This window comes from Rhinopithecus bieti, unplaced genomic scaffold, assembly GCF_001698545.2.
Source record: "Rhinopithecus bieti isolate Rb0 unplaced genomic scaffold, ASM169854v2 scaffold_4967, whole genome shotgun sequence".
NCBI classification, from domain to species: domain Eukaryota; kingdom Metazoa; phylum Chordata; class Mammalia; order Primates; family Cercopithecidae; genus Rhinopithecus; species Rhinopithecus bieti.
The window spans coordinates 1,182,842-1,195,915 of NW_016804726.1; the positions used below are offsets into that span (position 1 = coordinate 1,182,842).

The 13,074-nt window shown below is 55.8% G+C and overlaps 2 protein-coding genes across 4 annotated transcripts in view; one reads left to right on the top strand and one right to left on the bottom strand.

Annotated features, from left to right (window-relative positions):
* L3MBTL2 (L3MBTL histone methyl-lysine binding protein 2) overlaps positions 1–9,498 on the top strand; it is a 27,587-nt gene extending 18,089 nt beyond the window's left edge. For 2 of the 3 annotated variants that reach the window (XM_017870279.1, XM_017870280.1), the window contains 9 exons: positions 1,543–1,774; positions 2,245–2,321; positions 2,487–2,591; positions 3,303–3,450; positions 4,173–4,255; positions 4,605–4,839; positions 5,300–5,365; positions 7,766–7,882; positions 8,365–9,497. In XM_017870279.1, coding sequence (XP_017725768.1) covers positions 1,543–1,774; positions 2,245–2,321; positions 2,487–2,591; positions 3,303–3,450; positions 4,173–4,255; positions 4,605–4,839; positions 5,300–5,365; positions 7,766–7,882; positions 8,365–8,477 — 1,176 coding nt within the window. In that variant the 3' untranslated portion in view covers positions 8,478–9,497. Of the gene's footprint in view, positions 1–1,542; positions 1,775–2,244; positions 2,322–2,486; positions 2,592–3,302; positions 3,451–4,172; positions 4,256–4,604; positions 4,840–5,299; positions 5,366–7,765; positions 7,883–8,364 lie in introns of all 3 variants that reach the window. The other variant, XM_017870278.1, reaches the window with a different exon arrangement.
* CHADL (chondroadherin like) overlaps positions 7,739–13,074 on the bottom strand; it is a 14,513-nt gene continuing 9,177 nt past the window's right edge. The window contains exon 7 of the mRNA XM_017870281.1: positions 7,739–7,956. Within this exon, the coding sequence (XP_017725770.1) occupies positions 7,930–7,956 (27 nt within the window). The 3' untranslated portion in view covers positions 7,739–7,929. The remainder of the gene's footprint in view (positions 7,957–13,074) is intronic.

Consider the following 13,074-nt stretch of genomic DNA (forward strand, 5'->3'; position numbering starts at 1 on the left):
AAAAAAAAAAAAAAAAAAAAAAAAAAGTGACTCATACCTGTCTCAGTGTCTCAGCACTTTGGGGGGCCAAGGCGAGAGGATTACTTGAGGCCAGGAGTCCGAAACCAGCTTAGGCAACACCGTGAGACTTTCTCTCTTAAAAAAAAAAAAATGAGTTGGGCTGGGCACAGTGACTCACTCTGTAATCCCAGCACTTTGGGAGGCCGAGGTCGGCAGATCACCTGAGGGCAGGAGTTCCAGACTAGCCTGGCCGACATGGCAAAACCCCGACTGTGCTAGAAATGCAAAAATTAGCTGGGTGTGGTGGCACACACTGGTAATCCCAGCTAACTCAGGAGGCTGAGGTGGGAGAATTGCTTGCACCAGGGAGGCCAAAGTTGCAGTGAGCCGAGATCGTGCCCACTGCACTTCAGCCTGGGCCACAGAGCGAGGAGACTCCATTTCAAAAAAAAACAAAAACCAACAAAAATGGCATAGGATTGTGGGCTGCACTGTGTTGGCTGTAGAGGAAGAGAACGTGGCAGGGAAGGCAGCCCAGAGGGGCCCTGAGCCAGGCCTTACCCTGTGTTGTCTCTCACTCTCCTGAGTGAGCCTCTGGGATACCAGATGTGGGACAGGCAATTGGTGTCAGGGCGTATCCCAAGCCCTTGAGCTGGGCCAGAGGGTCTGTCTGGTTTAGGACCCCTGTGGCAGCTTTGCCTGTTGGCTGCTTTGTGACCTCTGAAACGCTTTCCTTCCTGGTGTGTTTGGAAATAGCACTGCTTAGTCTAGTCGGCCGGTTCCTGACCCCGCTGTGCCCTGGGGCTGGAAAACCCTTACACCCTACCTGTTCCCTGCCCTGGGCAGGACAGCTCTGAAGTCACAGTGAACAAAAAGAACCTCCTCTGTACCCCAGCACCGTGGCTCTCTGTAGAGCAGCTCGAGGGCATCTTGGTCACCATCCGTCATTAGGTCGGTTGCCACCAAGGCACTGTGAAAGCATTGCAGAGCTGCAGCCCATCAGGGTCAGAGTCGGCACTGGACACAGGGGACACTGGAAAGGGACACAGGAAGACTCAGTTCTCTGAACATAAGTCTCGTATGAGCCACAGGCAGAGGGCTGGGAGGTGGCGGGGAGTGCAGGGTGCCCGGGGATCAGAGTGCAGAGCCCACGAAGAGCACGGGCTGCACACCAGCTTCCAGGCCCAGCTCTGGCACAAATGAGTCTGTAACTCTGGGCCAGCGTGACCTCTCTGGGTCACTTTTCCTTAATCTAAAGTGTGTTTTATGATTTGCATCAACTCAATGGCATTTTGGTGGCTAGAAGTGGCATTCCCATTGCGAGCTGTGTGCCTTCCCTCTGTGTCCTCCTAGGGAGTCAGGGCCAAGGTGAGCCTGGCAGCGCAGGTGGTCTCATCTGCCACCTCCCGACTGACGGAGTGGGGGGGTAACACCACACCTTCCCTGTCCTCCACTCACCATGAAGAGACAGCAGGAGGGTCCAGGAGGGTGGGTGGGAGGAGCCCTCGGCCATAGCAGGTCTGTGTTCTGACGTCGTTTCAGATGGTGGAGAGCATGAAGTACCCCTTTAGGCAGGGCATGCGGCTGGAAGTGGTGGACAAGGCCCAGGTGTCACGCACTCGCATGGCCGTGGTGGACACAGTCATCGGGGGTCGCCTACGGCTCCTCTACGAGGATGGTGACAGTGACGACGACTTCTGGTGCCACATGTGGAGCCCCCTGATCCACCCAGTGGGTTGGTCACGACGTGTGGGCCACGGCATCAAGATGTCAGGTTAGCAGAGCCCCAGGCCCGAGGGGCTGCACGCTACGCTTCCCAGGATGGGGTGGGAGCACCTTCCTACTCCTCACAGCAGGTCAGCAGGTGGAGGGTGGCATGGCCAGCCTGTGGTGACGACACTGCGCTCCAGAGAGCTTGACAAAAGTCACTCCACTCAACTTGTGAGTGGTAAAATCAAGATTTGAACCCAGATGCCAGCAGCCCCGATCCTCTCCCATGTCCTATGGGAGCAGTCTGGGTTCGGGGGCTGAAGAGTCCCTGCAGAGAGCTCTTGATGTTTTCTGGACTCAACCTTTCTGTCTGCTCCTCTGGGTGGGGGTCCTGAGATACAGAGATACAGCTGAGAACATGTGCAGAGCAGCCCCACATTCCCAGGGGAGGCATGGAGATGGCCCAGGAGCCGCCTCCAACTCCCCTCTCTCCCTCATTCCCTCTCCCTCATTCCCTATCCCTCTCCTCCAAAGAGAGGCGAGGTGACATGGCCCATCACCCCACCTTCCGGAAAATCTACTGTGATGCCGTTCCTTACCTGTTCAAGAAGGTGAGACTCAGCCCTTGGGCACTTTTCCCCTCGGCCATGGGTCCATTCCGGGCCTGAGGGACCTGGCTCTTCCCCTGGGACCGTCCCTTTCCCTCCTGAGGCCTGCTTCCCTTACCTTCCCCCCTGGCCTGCCCAGGGAGTCCCCAGCTGTCCCATTCCTTTAAGGTACGAGCCGTCTACACAGAAGGCGGTTGGTTTGAGGAAGGAATGAAGCTGGAGGCCATTGACCCCCTGAATCTGGGCAACATCTGTGTGGCAACTGTCTGTAAGGTGAGCCAGGGCCGGCCCTCCGGCCCCCACATGAGGGGACCCATGTGGCCCAGAGCTCTAACTCCACTCGCCACTGTCAGGGGGTCTCTGGCACAGCCTCTCATCACTGGCTGTGCCCAGAGTCCCTGACTTTTGTGGGTGGGGCCTGGCCTGCCCCTTGCTCAGAATCTGCTTTCATGTCAGGGTCCAAGGCTCACTAGACGAGGGCTTCTTTGACACCTGAGCTGGGTCCTGTGTCAGGGTGGGCCGCTCCCTGTCACCTTACTGGGGCCTTCTTGCTGTGTGCCATCTCCTTTGAGTGCTGGCCTAGGCAAGAGCCACAGCGGGGGTCACCTTGCCCCAAACCTCATCGCCTCAGCCTGAGCAGCACCCTCCACCCCTGCGTGGCCCTCCCGGAGGAGGCTGCTGACTCGTCCACGCCGCGGATCCACTCCATGCCAGGCGCGTGTGCTCACCCGAGAACAAGGTCCAACAGGATGGACGTGGCCCCTGCTGGCGTGGTGCTTGCTGTCTAGTGGGGAAGAGAAAGAATCCCACGTGGATGCATCACAGAAGTGCTGTGTGCCCCAGAGAGGCTCAGGTGTCCTCCAGGAGGGCCGTGCCCTAGATATGTTTGGATCCATCTGCCTCGTGTCCCTGTTGGGGTGTGGTGCCAACCCAGGATGGGGTGCAGTTCATGATATGTGTCTGCCTGCTCCCCGCACCCCCCAGGTTCTCCTGGATGGATACCTGATGATCTCTGTGGACGGGGGGCCCTCCACAGATGGCTCGGACTGGTTCTGCTACCACGCCTCTTCCCATGCCATCTTCCCGGCCACCTTCTGTCAGAAGAATGACATTGAGTTCACACCCCCAAAAGGTAAGACTAGAGAGGCCACCACGTGCTGGCTTTGCCATCAGAAGGGGCAGGGTGTCCCGGCGCGGTGGCTCCTGCCTATAATCCCAGCACTTTGGGAGGCTGAGGCAGGTGGATGACCTGAGGTCAGGAGTTTGAGACCAGCGTGGCCAACATGGCAAAAGCTTGTCTCTACTAAAAATACAAAAATTAGCCAGGCATGGTGGCAGGTGCCTATAATCCTAGCCACTAGGGAGACTGAGGCAAGAGAATTGCTTGAACCCAGGAGGTGGAGGTTGCAGTGAGTCAAGATCATGCCACTGTACTCCAGCCTGGGTGACAGAGCGAGACTATTTTAAAAACAAAACAAAACAAAACAGAAGGGGCAGGGTGGGGCCACAAGTCCAGATTGCTGGTCAAGTCAGGCCCCAAAGTGTAGCATTTCAGGGTATATGGGAAAGGTGACAGAGCCCACCACCAGCCCTTAACTGCTGGGCTGACTCTGCCCCGTGGCCAGTGTATGGTTGATGAACAGAGCTCCCATGTATCCCGTTGGTCAGCAAACAACCTACACAACAGGACTGTGGTGCTAGAGCAGGTGCCACCCTGAGGGGTTGAGAAGGCTGCTGGGGAGACTCCAGGCTGGGTCCTGACCAAGCTGCAGAGCTCCTTCAGCCATGTGTCCTTTTCCCCGCCCACTTCCTGCTTCCCCTCTCCCTCTGCATCTGAGCTGTCTGCTCCTCCAGGTTATGAGGTACAGACTTTCAGCTGGGAGAACTACTTGGAGAAGACCAAGTCGAAAGCCGCCCCATCGAGACTCTTTAACATGGTGAGGAGACTCAAGTGGAGCAAGGGGCCTGCGGGGGCCTCAGGACAGGCCCTGCCTGCTGCTCTCAGCGGTGGCAGTTCCTCCCCTTTCTTTCGAGTCTCTGCTGCTGACAGCCACTTTTGGGGGGAAGTCCCCAGCTCTGGCCTGGGCACTCCAGTCCCTCTTCCATGGAGGGCAGTGTGGAGAAAGAGGTGCAGTGGGATTATTGTCTAGAGGAACTTGCCCCAGCAGGCATTCCAGTCCCAGCCCCGTCCCTGCCAGTTCTTCAAGTGCCTCCAGGCCCGGGTGAGCCTGCTGGGGTAGGGAGCTGACTGACTGGCTTGGTCACTGCCTCCTTTTTCTGGCCCAGGATTGCCCAAACCATGGCTTCAAGGTGGGCATGAAGCTGGAGGCCGTGGACCTGATGGAGCCCCGGCTCATCTGTGTGGCCACGGTGAAGCGAGTGGTGCATCGGCTCCTCAGCATCCACTTTGATGGCTGGGACAGCGAGTACGACCAGTGGGTGGACTGCGAGTCACCGGACATCTACCCCGTCGGCTGGTGTGAGCTCACCGGCTACCAGCTCCAGCCTCCTGTGGCCGCAGGTCTGGGCTCTCATGACCCTCAGAGACTCCGACTTTCCTCTTCTTTTCTCCTTCTTCCCCCACCCCTGTGCCCATCTCAGTTCTTTGGCATGAGATGGAGACATCTCATGGACCACTCTCAGTAAAGAGTGAGCCCCGTCACCCAGCCCTGCTCCTGACTTCTCTGGCTGCCTTCCTCTCTGGCTGCAGAGCTCCTTCCTTCATCTTGCCCACTCTGTCATATGTTCATGCCCTTGTGCACCCAGGTGAACTACCCAGGTCCCTCTGAGCAGCCCTGGTGACAAGGGTGGGAAGAAGGGACAGCTGTTCTCCAGGCCCCCTCTCCTCATTGCCGAGCTTTGGCCTTCTGTCTTGGGGTGTCCTGTGTGGGAGGGTGGATGGGGTCTCGGGATGTGCCTGTGCCCTGTGTCCTCCCAGGGACCCTCGTCTCATCTCTTTCACCCTTGTCTTTCAACAACAGAACCGGCCACACCGCTGAAGGCCAAAGAGGCCACAAAGAAGAAAAAGAAACAGTTTGGGAAGAAAAGTAAGTACTGCCCCAGTGCAGCCAGGCTGGAGCGGGCCCGGGAGCGGTGGGCTGCGCCCCTGGGAGCAGGGAGGGGTCAGCCCTCAGGCAGAGGTGCCCAGGTGCTGTCCTACTGGCGCAGCTCTCCTCGTGGTCCTGTCCCGTCGCTTTTCCCTTGCTCTTTGGCCTACGGGCCTTTCATCCTGTCTCTGGGGACCCAGACCATAAATAGGGAGTGTTCAGTCTCTGGCCATGGTCAGGGTGCTGAGGAAAAGAGGTAAGAGATTGAGGTTGGGGGATCCCATCCCTGATGCCCCACGTTCAGAAAAAAGCCTGGCCTGGGCAAGCCGCAGCTGCTAGGTTCTAAAGGAAAAGCCGCAGGGAGAAATAGAGCTGTCTCTCCAATGCTCTCATTCTTACCTCGAGGCGCTCTCTTTGAGGGAGGGAGAGGGCAGGAGCGAAAGGCAGGCAGCTGAGTGGCGGGACTGCGCCATGGCACTCGGGCTGTGGGGTGTCGTTCGAGGCCTCTTGAGGGAGGAGAGGGGCAGACAAAGGCAGGCAGCTTGGAGTGGCAGGGACTCCCACCCTGGCGCACTGCGGGCTGTGGAGGTGTCGTTATGCCTTTGTGGGTGGGGCCTCATCTACAGATATCTGAGCCAGCTTGGCTTCCACTTGAGGCAGAGGGGGCGGTGCAAAGCCCCTCCTTCGGAGCCGCAGGCCTGTGACAGCAGAGGTGGGGCTCACTGGTGTGGTACCACGTGGGGAAGAGGGATGGTTCTGAAAGCAGGACGAGGTCCCTGGGGCAGGATTAAGATTGAGTGAGGCAGCTGGGCACAGTGGCTCACGCCTGTAATCCTAATACTTTGGGGGCCAAGGCGGGCAAGATCATAGGTCAGAAGTCACAAGACAGCCTGACCAACATGGTGAAACCCGCGTCTCTTACTAAATTACAAAAATTAGCCAGGTATGGTGGCAGGCGGCGCCCCCTTTTTGTAATCCCAGCTGACTTGGGGACGGCTGAGGCAGTAGAATCATTTGGAACCCGGGGCAGAAAGCGTGGGCAGGAGCCAGATCGCGCCACTGCACTCTGCCTGGGTGGCAAGAGGGGAAACTCCATCGCACACACAAAAAAATGTATCCCATCCACCTTGGGAGGCCGAGGTTGGGCAGATCACGAGGTTCAGGAGTTCGCAGACCAGCCTGACCAAACATGGTGTAAACTCCCCGTCTCCACTAAAAATACAAAATTAGCTGGGCACACTGGCACCACGCTGTAGTCCCAGCTACTTGGGAGGGCTGAGGCAGGAGAATTGCTTGAACCAGAGAGGTGGAGGTTGCAGTGAGCCTGAGATTCAGCCACTGCACCTCCAGCCTAGGCGACAGAGCAAGACTGTCTGCAAAAAAACAAAAAAATTGAGTGAGGGTGTGCATTTATGCCACTAAGGGCAGAGGTCTGTACTATTCAAACAGTAGGACTGGGAATGTTGCCCATGTTGGCAGGAGAAATCAACGATCCAAAAAACGGGCCGTCGTGGAGATGGTTCACACCTGTAATCCGCAACACTTGAGAGGCTGAGGTGGGAATCTCTTGAGCCCGGAGTTTGAGGACCGCCTGGGCAACATAGCGGAGACCCCTAATTAAAAAAAAAAATTTTAATTAGCTGGGTATGGTGGCACCATGCCTGTAGTCCCAGCATACTCAGGAGGTAAGGGTATGATTGATCACCTGAGCCTGGGAGGTTGAGGCTGCAGTGAGTTGTGATCACCCTACTGCACTCCTAGCCTGGGTGACAGATGAGACCCTCTTCAAAAAAAATTTATTATTATTTTATTTATTTATTTATTATTTATTTATTTTTTTGTTGTTGTTGTTGTTGTTGTTTTTTGTTGTTGTTGAGAACGGGGTCCTCACTCTGTCGGCCGCCAGGCTGGAAGGCTGCGCAGGTGGCTGGATCTTCAGCTCACTGCAGTCCGCTCCCGGGGTTTACGCCATTCTTCCTGCCTCAGGCCTCCGAGGTAGCTGGCGACTAGCAGGCGCCCGCCACCTCGCCGTAGTTTTTTTAGTAGAGACGGGGTTTCACCGTGTTAGCCAGGATGGTCTCGATCTCCTGACCTCGTGATCCGCCCGTCTCGGCCTCCCAAAAATTTTTATTTATTTAAAAGAGGATTTTAAAAGCAGCTACAACCACGACTGCCTGGGGCTTGGTTTGAGGGAGGTGGTGGTATTACCTCCCATTGGAGAGAATCTGAGCTCAGGGCACACAGCCAGTAAGAGGTGTCACACTTGGAGTCCAGGCTTTCTGTCCCCAGACTGGCACTTTTCCCTCTGCCACGCTGCCTGACCACTGGGTGAGACCTAGTCCGTAAAGCCTCACCTAGATACAACCGTAATGCTGGGTTTGAATCCATTTTTATTCAAAGGGAAAAGAATCCCGCCCACCAAGACGCGACCCCTCAGACAGGGGTCCAAGAAGCCCCTGCTGGAGGACGACCCTCAGGGCGCCAAGAAGATCTCCTCGGAGCCCGTTCCTGGCGAGAGTAAGAGCCACCGGGCTGGGTCGAGGCAGGACCAGCCTGCTCCATGCTCAGAGACGACCCCTCTCCTTCCCCACCTGGGCACAGAAGAGTAGAGTCAGGTTTCTTCGGCATCTCCTGGGCACCAAGCAGTCCTGTACCACTGGACCGAGTGCTTCCCAGACACCCCCCAACTGTGAATGGAGCCGAGTCCCCCTCCAGCCAGGCCCCTGGCCCCTCCTCCTCCTCCATCTCTACCCCTACCTCTAGTGCTTGGCAGGGTGGTGACAGATTGGCACATGGCAGTGTCGCTGGCATAGCCTACCTGGCTTGGGGCCTTGGCCTTTTGCTGCTGCCACTGCCCTCCCAGAAGGGAAGCTGGAGGGTGAAGGTGCATCCTAGGCCCCCATCTGTAGGGAGCCAGGTCCCTTTCCCAGCTCCTCCGTCTGCCCTCCCCCGCCGGAGTTATTTACTCGCCCACCCACCCGCCTCCCCTCCCTCTTCAGTCATTGCCGTGTGCGTGAAGGAGGAGCATCTAGACGCGGCCTCGCCCCACAAGGCTTCAAGTCCAGAGCTGCCTGTCCCTGTTGAGAACATCAAGGAGGAAACGGATGACTGAGCCTTCCTGCCTCCAGCCTGGCTCCTAGCTGGAAGCCAGCCCAGGGTTTCTCTGCCACCACCACCATGCCTCCACCTCACTTTGGCTTGGAGACTGAGCCTATGTGTAAATTCTGCCTGGTGCCGTGAAGGCTGGATGGTGGAGGACCTGCTGGGGTCTCCTGGGACCTGCCTGTTGCCTCTACCCTCCCCTGTGGAAAGGCCTATGTGACGGGCTGCCTGAGGCCCCCGAACTCGTCTGTGAACCACCTTCTCCAGCCAGAGTTCCCAAAGCTGGAACACTAGCTGCCTGCTCTTCCTTAAGATGGCCTCCCCAGGACCCACCACGGCCCTCAGTTACCGGGGTGGGGCCACCCCTGTCACACTGTGGAAGACAAGACAGTGAACTCTGTCTGCCCTAACGAGTCATGTCAATTAAATTCTAGAGCAGCTCTCTGAGCAGGATGAGCAGGATGAGGTCCTCTGACAGGGAGCTGTGTGATGGGGGCAGCCTCTGCCTCAGAAATTCACCTTGCAGAATGCCTCTCAGCCTCATGTGCTGGTCCTCTGCTCCTCCTAGCTCCCCAGGGATGTTGGGGACCCAGCTTGGCTCGGCGGCTGAGAAGCAGTGACCAGGATATGGATTTTGGTGACCTGTGTGGTGGCTTTGAGCTGCTTGCTGTGTTTGTGAGGACTGCTGCCATTTCCTAAAGGAAATGCCCCGGCGAGGACACTGGGAGGAAGATGGCCTGAGTGTGCACTCTGGCTCTGCTACCTGCTCCTGAAGCCCCGCTAAAAATAACTCATCCAAGATTCCTTTGTAGTTAAAGGGTCCAGGTCCGACTGGAGCCTCTGGAGAGCAGGGCTTCTTTGCTGTTTTGACCTTTTGTTCCTACCTGAATGAAGAAGCCATGCCTGGAGGGGCTGTGAACACAACCCTCAGGACAAGGATGACAGAGCTGGAGGACACATCTAGCTGCCATTGCAGCCTCACTGGGCTCCCCAGACTGTGTACGAGAAATTAAATCCCCTACTTGCTTGAGTCCCGTTTGTTAGATCTCTGTTCCTTGCAGAGTGTGTTCTGACCCCCCACCTCATGGTATCGATTATGAGGCCACGTGAGTCAAGAGACGAGTGTGCGAGGCTGTAAAGAATAAACGTTGCCTGTCATGAGCCTGAGTTCCCTGTCTTAGCCGCATGTTGTCGTTATTTACGGTTGTGCCATTCTCCCCAAAGACCGTGGGTTCCCCAGAGATGGAGCCTGTGTCTGCCTGTCTGTAGTTCCTGGCATAGGCTAGCACAAAGGTGGCCTTGTGTGTGTGAAATGGAGTGTGCACATGACCGTGTGTGGCTGGTGCCTAGAGGCCGACTTGATTTGCCGGAGATGGAAGTATTGATCTCTTGGGAAACCTTGTGCCTCAGTTTGCCCTTGGAGGGAATTCAAGTTCTTAAAGAGTCCCAGCAGTGGGACTGCTGGCAGGGAGGCATTTGCAAACCCCTCATCCCTGCTTCTCGGGCCTGAGGACGCACAGAGGCTCCTGGTACAGGTGAGAGCAAATCCAGGCCCTTTAGGAACCTGCCCTGCCCCCCTCGTCCTTTATGGTCACCCAGTCTAGTCCCTCTGCTCCAGGGAAAGGGATGCAAGGAACTCCATTGTACCAAGAGCCCCTACCCAGGTGCCAGATTCAATAGGTATCTAAATGGCTCATTTTACCTTCACAGTAGCCCTGTGCGGTACTGATAGGAAAAAGGAACCCTCGGTACGGTGTAGTAACTTAGCTGCTTAAATTCACACCGGTTAAGGACGGCAGTGGGGTTGAACCCAGGTTTGTCTGCCGGATGACCTAGTAGTGAGTCCGTCATTCAGGCTTCCCGAGCATCTTCTGGGTGCCAGACACCAAGCTAGACACAGGCATCAAGGGAGACTGGCAGACGTCCATCCTCGCGCCTTCAGCAGGCGAGCATCTCCAGCCTGGAACACTGCCAGTGCCTGAGCCTCAACATAAGAGCCTTCTGCCTTGAATTCCTTTGTATTCCTGGGAAGAAACTGCTACCTTTTTTTTTTTTTTTTTTTTTTGAGACGGAGTTTCACTCTTATTGCCCAAGCTGGAGTGCAATGGCATGACCTCGGCTCACCGCAAAATAACCTCCGCTTCCCAGGTTCAAGCGATTCTCCTGTCTCAGCCTCCCGAGTGGGATTACAGGCATGCACCACCACACCCGGCTAATCTTTTGTATTTTTAGTAGAAACGGGGTTTCACCATGTTAGCCAGGCTGGTCTCAAACTCGACCTCAGGTGATCCGCCCACCTTGGCCTCCCAAAGTGCTGGGATTACAGGCGTGAGCTCCCATGTCCGGACTGGTTTAACTTTTTTTTTTTTTTTTTTTGAAAAACTCTGTTGCCCAGGCTGGAGTGCAATGGCGCAATCTCAGCTCACCGCCAGGATATATCCACCTCCTGGGTTCAAGCGATTCTCCTGCCTCAGCCTCTGGAGTAGCTGGGATTACAGGCATGCACCACCATCCCTGGCTAATTTTGTATTTTTGTAGAGACAAGGTTTCTCCATGTTGGTCAGGCTGGTCTTGAACTCCCGACCTCAGGTGATCCGCCCGCCTGGGCCTCCCAAAGTGCTGGGATTACAGGCGTGAGCCACTGCACCCAGCCGGAAACTGCTGCTTTCATCAAAATAACCCACAATACTGAGAGGAGTATTTCCATGTCAGAAGGGGTGGCTAGGTCAAATGGCCTGAGAGTTCCCGATTCCAAAGCTTCCGTACTGTGTGTGGGGGTGGGGACCGGGGGTGTCTTCCCCTTTTAACTAAAGCCCTGACCTGGAAGTGGACTCATCGGAGCTTCCACTCCTGAGCCTAGCTCAGCTTCCACACGAGCCTCCCGGGGCTGACGCAGGGAGAAAGCACCGCTGCCGTTCCCTACTTGTGCAGGTGATTGCCAAGTGTGATTAGTACTGCTGTCATGAGTTCTAGTTCCGGGTCTGGCTTCTAAGGCAGAACTTGCTCCCCTTCAGCTTGGGGTCTTTTCAGGGGTTCCTTCCCGTGCCCCAACCAGAAATCAGGAACACTTTATGGACTGACTTGTGCCCATCCCAAAAGGCTGGAGCCCTAACCCCAGTACCTCAGAGTATGACCTTAACTTGGAAATAGACTCCTTGCAGAAGTAATGAAGTTAAAATGATGTCATTAGGTTGGGCCCTAATCTAATAGACTGTTATCCTTATAAAAAGGGAAATTTGGCTGGGCACAGTGGCTCACACCTGTAATCCCAGCACTTTGGGAGGCTGAGGCAGGTGGATCAACTGAGGTCAGGAGTTCGAGACCAGCCTGAACAACATGGTGAAACCCCTTTTCTACTAAAAATACAAAAGTTAGCCAGGCATGGTGGCACGTGCCTGTAATCCCAGCTACTTGGGAGGCTGAGGCAGGAGAATTGGTTGAACCCAGGAGGCAGAGGTTGCAGTGAGCCGAGACGGCCATTGCACTCCATCCAGCCTGGGCAACAAGAGCGAAACTCCATCTCAGAAAATAAAAAGGGGGGTGAGGAATCTGGGCAGAGACAGATTATAGAGGGAAGATGATGACACACAACATCACGTGAAGGTGGAGACAGAGATGGGGATTATGCTACCACAGGTCAGAGAGCATCTGGGGCCACCAGAAGCTGGAAGAGGCAAGGGGGGACCCTTCCACTACTGGTTCCAGAAAGCACGCCCCTGCCAGCACCTCGACGGCTGACCCCTAGCCTGCAGAAGCTCTCCTATTCTAAGCCACCTAGCTCCTAGCATTTTGTTGTGGCAGTTGTAGGGGATGAATACAAACACCAGCTAATGGCCCCAGGAATCCCAGATGTTCAAAATACAGGTCCAGGGGAGACAGAGCCCTCTCCCCACCTTCCCAGGCCTCACTCTATTCTCTTTCCCTCGAAGGACTGCCTCTCCCCTTTGCACACCCCCATGGCCTTATCAGGCACTGGTTCCCATATGCGGGGGTACCCATATCTTTTGCACCCTTCTCTGATACGCTGTGAGTTTGCTACAACTGAGGGGCCACACTGGGACTGGATATGTCAGGATGGTGAATGTAATATCAAGTGGGGTCCAACCTATGGCTGACAGGTGGTGGGAGGCAGAGCCAATGACACACCTGCACTTCCGCTCTTCCCATCCCTGGGATCCTGGGTTGAGGGAGACCCCTTAGGTCAGGCTGGGACATGGTTAACAGTGATCCAGCAAATATGGAAACAGCAGGACTGATTTTAGGGACACATCTGGACCAGCACACTGGGGCTTATAGGAAAGGCCACTGTCTCACAACAGGAGCAAATGGCCATTTCCTTGCAAACCCATCCTGGGTCTAGCCCAGAAGTGGGGTCAGGGAGAAGGGGAGAATGGGACGATGGACACTATTATTATTATTGAGATGGAGTCTCACTCTGTCGCCAGGCTGGAGCGCAGTGGCATGATCTCTGCTCACTGCAACCTCTGCCTCCCAGGTTCAAGCGATTCTCCTGCCTCAAGCCTCCCAAGGAGCTGGGACTACAGGCACTTGCCACCACACCCGGCTAATTTTTGTATTTTTTTTTTTTTTTTTTGAGATGGAGTCTT